The following is an 11,568-nucleotide window of genomic DNA, read 5'->3' on the forward strand; positions in this document are numbered from 1 at the left end:
ACAACTGGACTCAGTGAAGCCACTGAAAATTAGAGTTTAATAATAGCAGGAGAATAAAGAGTAATAGCTAAGTTACTCTTAGGTCAGAATCTCTAAAATAGTGCATACTTTCACAGCTAGAACCTTGCACAGATGGAATGAAAAACAGATATAAAGCTGATACTTGTTAGCTCTATTGCAACTGTAACACCCTCTTTTCAGTGTTTTTAGGAACTTTTCAGTTACATAATTTTTCTTTTTTTCCTACTCTTTACAGAGTAACTCTGCAGTCCAGTGTTCAGAAAAATAAAACCTCTGAACGTAGCATTTCTCACAGTACAGACATTACTAAAAGAACTACCAGGTCTGCTGCAAGAAAAAAAAACTTTTAAAAGGTGAGAGTAACCCTCTTTACAGATCCTGTAACTATTTTCTGGGCAAATACTTTGAGCTGTTGTATCCACTGCTGGCAGGAGCTTTGCCATAGTTCAGCTCCTTCTCCTAGCAATGGAAAGTGAGAAACAATTACATGGATTGTGTCAGCTACTGACACATCTGGCACTGAGAACATCTGGAACATCTTATATGTTAAGTAATTTATTTATATTGCTCAGTCTTCCAAGTTCAAGAATTTTAAATAGTAATTCTTAATGTGAGTGAGAATTACTGAAGACAACGGATTTTGGTGACATGAAAACCCCTTTGTCTGAAGTAAGAGATGAAAAAATTCCTTACAGCATTAAGTCAAATATTAGTCAGTGCGTGAAGTCAAATCTAGGAAGAATTCAATAGACAACTGAAATGCACTGGCTGGGGAAAGATGAAGTATATAATGTGCATGTATAAATTGGTATGAGATTTTTTTACTGAGAGCATGGCTGATATCTGAACTAAACCTGTTAGGTAAAGCTTAATGAAATTCTGAGTTCTAGTGGATTTATGGAAGACTGAAAGTTCCTTTTGGCCCAGAAACATATGGCCAGACTACTGCTATTTATCGTTGTATATGCCTGTGATCACACCCCTCTGTGGCAAGTCTCCAGGTCATTATAAAAGATGAGCCTGAGAGCATAGTTTAAAACAATATCCAAACAATTTCCACTGCTTACAATTTACTGGAATTTATCTTAAACTTGTATTGAAAAATGGGTCTGTCAGGTGCTGAAGAGATTTTGATTGGAAAGAGTAAAAGCTGGCACGTAACTACTTCCTATGTTATGTGGCTTGATTTATAAATAACTCTGAAAATTTAAGTTGTTTTGCAGCTTTTTCCTCACTGAGTTTTTCTTTCTCTTTCTTTGTCCTGTTACCTTGAAAATAATGAAGTTATGAAAAATTTGCTCTGTCAGGGGAAATAGTAGAGTGCAGTAACTTCTATTCAGAGACATTTATTGTGACTTCATTTTGATTTATTGAACAACATATTAAAAAATAAGACCTTGTTCATCAAATAGGTATTTTACTAAAAATCAATGGTCTTTTTCCAGGTTTTCCTTTTGGTTGGTTGGGTTTTTTCTCCATTTTGCCTAATTTTTACCACATCAGTTTTGATCCAAATAGGATTGATAGGATTCTGTGTGTTGTTTTTATTCTTCATGCCTCTCCCAGTTTTAACCTAACCTGCTTGCAACATTTTGTATCTGCATTCATGCATGTGTGCAATCTGGAGATTTTCAGCAGCAGGAAAGCACTTCTCCAAGCTGACCTTTGTATTGTGTGAGATACGAATACTGATCCTTAGGAGAAAACAGCATCCCTAAAATAGACTTCACAGAAGATTCCATTAATTTCATAAGTCCTTTAGGTGTATTTCCAGATAGATACATGATTCTGAAGGCCAAGTGCCAGGTTGATCTCAAACTTCATTAAATTACTTCCTTCATATTTTAATGGACTTTCTAAAACTTCTACCCCAAATACTTCACCATATGCTGTTTCTTTTCTTCTAACTTTGGAGGTCTAAGAAGTTCAGTTACTTTCACATTTTCATCCAATAATCAAATTTATCCTTGTTCTGTCACAGTTACGGAGTTCTTAATTGTTTTATAATCTGAGAGGGCTAATTGGGTGCTCTGAAGGGTGTTTTGGTATGACCATATCATTTAATGGATTTAGAATGCAGTACCTTGTTGTTGGTCTTGTAGGTGCCTTTTTATTTTCCTGTAGCAATTTAAAAAGTATCAGTCTTTTTTTAAGCATGCCTTTTAATTTTATTTCTTGAAGTCTAAGCAGTTTGCATTACCTCATAGTACTCAGATTAACTGAATTTAATCCAGATCAAGTGCATTGCAGAGTAAAGAATAATTATTTCTACAATATTGACATCCTGCCCTAACCAGCATCTGTCTTTGTCAAGACTTCATTTATTTCACTGAACTTCACTGACATTACTGCATATCCTTATTCTTTCACTTTCTTTCTGATACATTCCAGTGAAACATCTTGCACCATTTTTACATCAGTCTCATTTACTGCTTTATGTCACTTTAGTCAATTCTTTTTGTATGTGAATCACACCTGTGACCCATCCTAATGCAGTATAATCTGCAGAGCTAGGGAATTCATTTATCATTTCATCCTTCAGACTGTTGGAGACACTACCATGGATTGTCTCCAGAATGATTTTTCAGCGACAAAATTCTTTAGCTATTTACAGCTAAAACTATTCTAGCTTTTTAAAGAGAACATAGGGAATTTCAAACCTATCTATAACACTCACTGCTTTTCCTTTGTGGAATGTCTTTAGATTGTCAGCTGCCTTCTACAAAAGAAAGTACTGATGGACATAACATATATCTTATGAAAAAAATAATAAATCATTTTGAACTGCAGGAAATCACATTTCTAGCCCATAACCCAGTATTTCTCTATGGATGCCCTTATTTCTCCAGTTAAGACATCCTCCTTGAAAATTTGCCAGTTACTGAGAAGTTCATGTCTGTATTTTAACAAGGTACATACTTCACATCCAAACCAACTAAGTCATAACATACAAGTTAAATGGTCTTTTCCACGTTACCCCACAGAACAGAATTAAAATTAAATTTATAGTAAGTAGTTCATTAGAAATTAAATCCGAGGTGGTAAAGACATTTTGATGCATAAAGGTGCTTAAGGGAATACAGGTGATGTTATTACAAAAAATTATAATGGGGAGTGTGGGGGAAAAGGTATGAAAACTGCATAGAGGAATATCACAAAAACTAACGAAGAGGAATACATTTTTAAAATCTCATATGCCTTTGCTTTGCTAGGTATTACAAAGCAGTCTTCTATACCCTTGTTCAAATACTAAAAACTACCTGCAGCATTTCAGAACTTTTCTATATGTAATCTAAACCTAGCTTTAAAAAAATATAAATGTTTCTATCCTGCTCTTCCTACTTTTCCTGCAGTCTGATATTTCAGAGGGAGAAAAAGAAAAGGAATGCTTCATACAAATGCACTTAATAACATTATGGTATTTTCAATCCCCTTTTGCATTTCTGTATGGAACAGAATATTCTTCATATTGTCTGTGATCAGACCAGTCTTTGCATTCTCGACAATCAGTATTGCTGTGTTACTAAATGCAGTGACTTTTATTTTTTTGTTTCCTTCTTTGAAATACCTTGTGCTCATTTTACCTTGCCAGAAATGCTTGCTTGAAATATATACTGAGTAATATTTAACTTTTTCCCTCAAATATGTTTTATTTCAGCTGCCAATCCACCACAAAGACTAGAACAGGATTGCGCTGAATTTCGAATAAGCCACCAGTGTTGAAGAGGATATTCAGGAGTGAAGGGGATATAGAGGGGACTTGATGCAATTCAAGGATGATCACTTTGGCTCTATGTTTCAGTAAAAAATGAAATAGAACAATCTCTTTTTAACTTGTAGAATAAAATGAACTGTCAACATGCTTGGTAGACTTTTTTCTACCAAGCTAACACTTTCTCAAAACCTACGAAATCTACGTACATTCAGACTCAGGTGTAAATATTTAAGCTCTCAGTTATAAAGAGGGCTTGCTAGTATATATGATGCATGTGTACGAATTGTGATGGCAATCACTTAGCTGCTGACCACCAGATAGTGGGAGCTTTTAAGTATATAAATCTGTGTTGTGCATTCAGACTGGGCTGAAGTCTTCACTTGAGTCTGAGAATCAACCACAAAAGCTTTTTTTTCTAATAGTATTGGTACTCTCCTGTGTTGACTGGCTGTTCTTTCTTACTTTATATGGAGGTTTTTACAAAACTGCAGTATTGAGTACATAATGTAACTATTGTCCACCAAAGAATGCTTTGTCAAAGGTTGTGTGGTTTATTTAGGAAAAACTAATTGTAAGTGATTAACTTTTTTTAGTAGTGACAGCTTTTTAGTTGTTCACAACCAATTGCTCTTTGAAGTAGCTATAACTGCTTTAAATATGGTATGATTTTAAAGGGGAGGAAAAACTCTACCACTTAAAGCAGTGCTGTCATATTGAAATGTCATTACTGTTTCATCACTGAAACATTACTGTTTCTTTTCCTATCAAGTCCTTTAGGTGAAACTTTAAATTACCATATATGAAAGGTAAGAATTTCCCCCCCACCCCCCAGATTTCATTGATATGCTTGATAACACGTGGATAGTGCTTTGGGGCACTTAATGTGTGCAGCAGACAAAAAAAGGGAAAGTAAGGCTGCCATATGACTGAGGTAGTGGAATTCAGGGGCAGGTAAAAATTCTGACATCTAATACTTTAAGAAATACTATTTACACCTCTGGTAAAAAGCAATGTAATTTTTAGAGGAATATGCTTGAGACTGAAATTTTCATCCCCTACAGGACTACAGTGGTTTTTTTCCTACTACTTTTCACATTATGACATTTCAACACTGAGGTACCTTTGTCCACCAGCTGGCTGATGGTTATAGCTGCATATCCCTCAGATGAGGGCTGTTACCACATAGCCTTAAATATGAATCAGTTATTTGTTGATTTAATAACTCTTACAGTACAAAGTGGAAGAAATTGAGAAATCTGCAATGTTAGTAATGGAATAACTGAAGTTTTTAAAGATGCAGATTACCTCTGTGAGAGAGGGAAATTTCAATGAATGTAAATGTTCTCTGACTAGTTTCAATCTACATCCTTTTGAATGGAAATTAAGCCTTCTGTTAGGCTGGTGATTTTTGAATGCCAGTATGAATAAAATATGAAACTAAACAATGGCTGGAAAAGAGTTTCTAGCAAAAGAATCATGAATTGGAGAGGAAACAGGATGTGAAGTGTAAGTAAGCTTACAGATAACATCCATGTGCTTAGTCAAAATCTGCAAACATGAATACAAACTAAAAAGAAAAGATTTAATGCAAAATAAAGGATCACTGAAGGCTCAGACTGAAATTATTTCTTCTTCTTCTTAAACTTCCCTTTTAACCCCATTTTCTTCTAGATAAAAAGCATCTGAAAGAGAGGGACCGATCTCATCCCAGTAAGGCAATTAAAATTGCTTGGGCTCTGAATGGGGTTGCTTTGTTTCTTTTGGCAGAAGTAATTTGGTTTTTCTGGGGTTGTTTCAGTTTAGGGGGTTTGGGGTTTGGTTTGTTTGGTTAGAGATTTTTAGTGGAGGTTGTGTGGTTTGGGTTGGTTTTTTTGGTTGGGTGGATTTTTTAATAAGCCATTTGTGCAAAAACTTACCTACAGGTGACCACAATAGTAGGTCTGTTGTGCAAACATGAATCTATGCTTATTTTTGAACAAAATTCTCATCTTGGAAGGCAAAAGAGAGGCAAATAGTGAAGTGAGAATCAGAATAAAGATTTAATAATATTTACTGTGTTTGGCTTTGCCCTTCTCTCAGCTGAGCTGCTTCTTTTAGTATTTTTTAACCTAAAAATAATTGGTCTCTCTCACCCCTTCCAAATTCTAAATCAGAATTTGCCTCATTTAAAGTAACCAGCAGAGTAATTAGCACTTCTAACTTAATCAGAAGTAAATTTGCATAACGCAAGTGCATAAACAATAGCAACTCTAGCTAAACCAAAACTACATGTTTAGCATCAATGTGTTTCAGTATACCCTATCCACCACCCACCATCTTAGTAAAAATGTTAGAGGGATTTTACATCTGAACTTACCAAACAGCCTTATATGTAAAATTAACTCATTACCTCATTGTGCCAAATCTAATTGTATGCTTAGATTTGTTTGTTACAAATTTTTATTACTTTGTCTAACATTTTTAATATACCATACCAAAGGTGTCTTAGGTATAAGAATGAAGAGTCAGCATGGGTGAGGAAGTTCTTGGTTTCCAATTTTTTTCTGAATTGTGAGGTACTATGTGCCAAAACGGAATGTGTTATGGCTGCTGCGTCACCTTTGTATATCTGTACAACAGAGCAGCTGAATGAAGTTTCTTCTGCTGGCATCAGTTAGGAGAGTCTTCTTAGAAATTCCTCTTTCAAACATCTGGCAGATGGATTCTTCCTCAATCTCTTAACTAAAAAGACACTACGTGCTCAAAAGCTGCAAGATCTTGGGTAAAATTGCTGGTTTCCATTACAGCATCAAAATAACTCAGACACGAACCTAGACCTTGTCTTTTTGCCCCAGTAGAGGAAGCACTGCTGATTTAAAACAGTAAGAGATTGTAGAAAAAATCCAAAATAGAAATGTGATGTTCACCAGTTTGTTGCACTACATTTTTTATATTAATTGTTTGCAGACTGTCATACGTAAACTCACGTACAGGCTATCAAGCTCTAAAATTTTTTTGACTGACCAGTACTGTTCATCCTGATTTGTTTTAAACTGTGTATTTCTAATCATATTTTTTTAACTTGGATTGACAGAATGGAAGTTTATTTTGCTGAAGGTATTTCTAAGATAAAGCTTCATATTATCTTGTAATATTAATTAGTTCAATATGCATTTGTCTGTTATTTGAAAATACTGCAGATTGCATTTGATTTTATACAAAATACTGAGTAGTGAGAAGTGTAAACGTGAACTGTGTAAAATTAAAAATAATGAGAAGGTTTTTTTTCTGTTTTATTTCCAGTATGATCACAAAGCCATCATATCTGTTCCAGACTGACTCATAAAACACAACACATTCAGCTGCCTCAAAATCTTTAATTAAAGCATAGTTTCTTAAAACACACATTTTTTAAATTTCAAAAATAGAGACTTTCTGGCTCTACATTTCCTGGAACTCACATTGGAAAACAGTACCTGCATTTGAATTGTTGGGATACAGTTACACAATGAAAAAAGCACAGTGTGACAGATCAATAGGATTTTAGTTGTTATTTCTCCTTCCTCTATGATTATATAGTATTAACTTTTAGAAACAGGCATTATCTTAAATAATATATACTTTGATACTTACCACGACAGTGAAGACTTCCAAAATAATTAGATTTTTAGGAACACTGATTTTTGCACAAGCGTGGGTGATGGCCTAGCATAGTCTTTTTAAAAAAATCCAACAGCAAAAAATAGTACCAACTGAAATACTTCTTATTGCCCTTACCTTACCTATATTAGAAAATGCAGAATTTGCACTCACCAACCAGAGCCTATTTGACAAGCAAGTAAATTTCTGCTTGCCATAATGATAGTTTTATAGTTGGAAAATGTGGTTTTTTGTTGAAAGGTGATTATTTCCAAATTTTAAGCATGAATTTTACACATGAATTTTAAGCACCTTTTCCTCACAAACTGCCTGATGAAGAGTGAATGGTGGAGAACACCAATTTATGCATGTGATGCCCATGGAAAAACACAGTTAAGCCCTATCACATCATTAGCAATTTAAGGAGTATTGACACTGGGCAGGGGAGGGCACAGGATTGAAAGAATCTCACAGAGGAAAAATTTAACAGTGGTCCAAGACAATTCCATTGAGAAGTTAATGCATTGCAAGAATAATCTGTTCACAATAGTTCTGAGTAACTTCAATTTGGATCTATTTAGCCTCCATTGCATTGCAATTGCTACACTGCTTATCTAGGAGTAGTCAAAAACATGCTATAGCAAAAAGGATGCCCTGTTATACATGAAATCTGAGTTCCAGAGAGAAACTGCGCTTTAAACCTATCTCACTAAGGGTTTGTTAAAGAAGAGATTTTTTTTTTCTTGCACTTCTGGTTCTGGGGTTGGTTTCATATGGATGTGACTAGTAAGTGCTAAATATGGAATAAGGCCAAGAGAATACAGACAAGGGTGATGTGCTTTTGAAGCTCATGGAGTGATGGACCAGAGCAGTTACAAAGATGACTTTATCTCAACTCAGAGGTAACATGAGGTAGCCTTTGTTTTGGATAAATGGCTATCAAAGTTTGAGTGGATCAACCAGTACTTTTTTAGCAATAATGAAGACCAGGCCAGCATGGGGAGAATGAATACATAGAAATAAAAGCCAGACAACTGCCATAACAATTTCAGAGAGAACAGTGCGCTTTAACTGATCAACCCTCCCATTCTTTCTTGACACCTGAGGATTGACATGATGACAGTGAAGATGTATTTCATTAGGACCAGTAAAGGGAGTCATATTGGTACTGTGAAGGATCTGTATACTGCAATGTCTGTATTAATTATAATATTATGTTTTTGTGTTTTCAGTATACTTTGTATCAGTATACTTTATAAACCAGAAATGCCATGTGACATGAACCATCTTCAGGTAAGTAAATCTAATATATTAAACATGACACCCTCGATCCATGGGATATTTCCAAGAGCCTTGTCAAGTGTTGGATTTTCACAAAGGGCGTGGAAAAAGGCACCCAGAAAGTCTGTCCTTTAAACAGTTCTATTCCTGATCCAAGTCCTCTCTATCAAAGTCTGTCCAAGTTCTCAAGGCTGACAAAGATTTCAGACAGACCAAGCAGCCACTGGTGTTTTTGATCCCTCAACTCAGCATGTGGTGGTGGCCCTGCTGTATAGCACAGCAGCAGATGAAAAACTCTGTCACTAGCACCTCCAACTCCCAGCTCTTCCAAGCATGCCAGTAGCTGCAGTTTAGTTACAGCACTAACAGGATAAAGTGGCAAACCCCTAAGTCCTTGTACCCTGATATCACAATGAGACTAGACCCTTGGCATCAGCTATTACTAATGCAAGAAAATCCAAAGTGAGAGGGATGCCAAGAGCAGGAGGGTAAATAATGAAACATCACTTCTTATCTTTGTGAGCTTGGTTTTTCTTCTGTCAGTGCTTTGATGCCATTCTTTTAAGACAGCAGAATAATTTCATTGTTTTCTGCTCAGTTGAAGGGGTCACCTCTTCATTATCACTCCTTCCAGCACAGCTTTTCTCTACGCATCCTTGTATTTCTTCCTGAGTTCATGATTTGCTATTACTACACTGATCTTTCCCCATTCTTCCCAAAATGCTCACTGGACTGAATCTCTAATCAGTACTTAAAACACATTATATTTGTCCTGGTTTCATGCTTCCAGGTGCTTTTTGTCCATCTCTTCAACCAAGAGATCATACCTATTAAATCATACCCATTTTAAAGTGAACTATTACTTAATGTTGATTTTTTTGAGTTCTATCTCTTTCTCCCACTGATCAGACCTTTCTAGCCTCTGGTATTCTTTCACTCTGGTAGCAGCTTTATTGGATTTTACTTTTCCCACACTAGCTTCTAAGGTTCCAAGTCTTTGCTAGAGCTAGCAAAAACTCTTAAAAGAAGCACTCTATCCAAAAGCAACAGAAATATAACCAAACAACTAACAAGTATAGAATTCCTGGATCAGAGTATGTCAGCTTATTATTCTCTTCTGGCATGAGAAAGAAAAAACAGCAAGGTACAAAATGTTTATGTTTTCACAGAACTGTCCTGCTCATTCATTTCCAGTACACAAATTTCAATATTTTTCACTCAGTCACTACTGTACAAATCTCAACAGAGGAACTATTGCTAAAAGTATGCAACAGCTTACCGAGTCCTGCTAACTAGCTGCAAAACATTGTAGAGACAAGTGAATACAGATTATGAATAGTCACACTAGTAACTAGTTTAGTAACCTAAACAGGGAGAGCAGAAACTTTATTCAATTTATTTAGGTTTGGTTAATCTCCAACATAACAGTCATTAAATGTGATGCACTATCTGAGGCTGCGCTGAAGATACAGCTATCTGCAAGAATTGTATCACAAATGCAAAAAAGACATTTCTTGAGAAATTAAAAAAAAAAAAAATCTGCTGAAGATAAAATGTATTTCAAGTTAAATTCTAAGTAACACAGCCGAAGTGTAACAGTTGTTGCTTCCTCCAAAGACTGAAGGCTGCTCCCATCCAAGCACAAACTGTTCAGTACTTGCTCAGCATATGCTACTCAAAGACAAAAAGCTCTGATTTCATGCACAATATTCAGTGATTGAAATGTATTTTTATGCAAAGAATCATTTTTCACATTCAATTATTGATCCACTGATGAGTCAGCATTGCATTACTTCCAACACTACATATATATATATGTAGTGTATATATATATATATATATATATATATATATATATATGTACATATCTTCAGTTTTTCATATGTACCTGTTATAGTTCTGGGAAAAAAAAGGAAAATTATATTAAAGTTGTGTAATATAAGATTAATAATCTTAATGGCATAAGTGTACTAGAGGTACAGATTTTGAGTTTGGGCCCAAAGCACACTTTTACCCCAAGGCCTGTTTTCATACAAAAAAGTGTAACCAGCTGAAAGCTCAATTCTTATGGGCTCAAATGCCCAATATTCCTATTTATCAACTCAGGGTTTTTACTTCTGAGTCTCTTAAGTCATTCTTTGGTATTCTTACCTTAAGCACAGACATTTCTCTCTTCTTTCTTCTAAAGGCACTTTCATATTAATATATGCTTGCCAATCCTAAACTGTAGTACTGCATATGATTCAAGTGAACAATATCATAGCAACACTATCATATGTAAATGACAGTCATGAAGAAAGGCGAATTCCTTTCTTTGCAAACTTAGTGCAACTTAACATGAATCTAAAACCTAAACCTGAAATGCAGTAGTTCTTTTTAGGCCACTCACTACATTAATCCAAAGGGTGGCTGGTAGTAGTGCATTACGGAATAATATGACTAAGACCTGCAACACAATTTAATATGCATGCCATGTTCTACTAGTGTATATATTTACACCTGCTGCCAACTGCTTTACATGAAGGAGTAAAGCTGCACCAGGAGTGACAGCAGCAAATCTGTGCTTAACAGATATAGCTATTTTGGTACCTTAAATATGACAGATGACTGAGATTTACAGTTCCGTTATCACAGCTAGGCAAAGACATTGCATCACTGTCATCACAATTTCTTTTCTATATTTGAATATACCATCAACTAGAGAAACTCTTAAGCTATATTCAAGTCTGACAGACTGAAAAATAAAATTGTCACATTCTAAGAAACTTCCAGTTGAAGCAGTAATCAATTTCACTTAATCTCATTCTCACAAAGTTTTGGATTGGAGGGGTTGTATTTTTTAGTTTTTGTTGGTTTGTTCTGTTTTTAAACAGTCTTGTAATTATCCTTTTTCACTAGGAATTTACAATCTGCTGACCAAAAGTGGACATTTT

At 35.2% G+C, this 11,568-nt stretch overlaps 1 protein-coding gene across 6 annotated transcripts in view; it reads left to right on the top strand.

The window, feature by feature from the left end:
- The window catches only part of CDC14B (cell division cycle 14B), a 40,007-nt gene extending 33,010 nt beyond the window's left edge, over window positions 1–6,997 (top strand). For 3 of the 6 annotated variants that reach the window (XR_003957240.4, XM_030259038.4, XM_030259039.4), the window contains one exon: window positions 3,680–6,997. Coding sequence is in view for 2 of the 6 variants with exons in the window: in XM_030259039.4 (XP_030114899.2) it covers window positions 3,680–3,719 (40 nt within the window). In the remaining 4 variants the exon portion in view is untranslated. Of the gene's footprint in view, window positions 1–256; window positions 375–3,679 lie in introns of those variants that run through there. The other 3 variants (XR_003957238.4, XM_030259037.4, XM_030259035.4) reach the window with 2 other exon arrangements.
- Window positions 6,998–11,568: the final 4,571 nt, after the last annotated feature.

This window comes from Taeniopygia guttata, chromosome Z, assembly GCF_048771995.1.
Source record: "Taeniopygia guttata chromosome Z, bTaeGut7.mat, whole genome shotgun sequence".
Taxonomy (NCBI): domain Eukaryota; kingdom Metazoa; phylum Chordata; class Aves; order Passeriformes; family Estrildidae; genus Taeniopygia; species Taeniopygia guttata.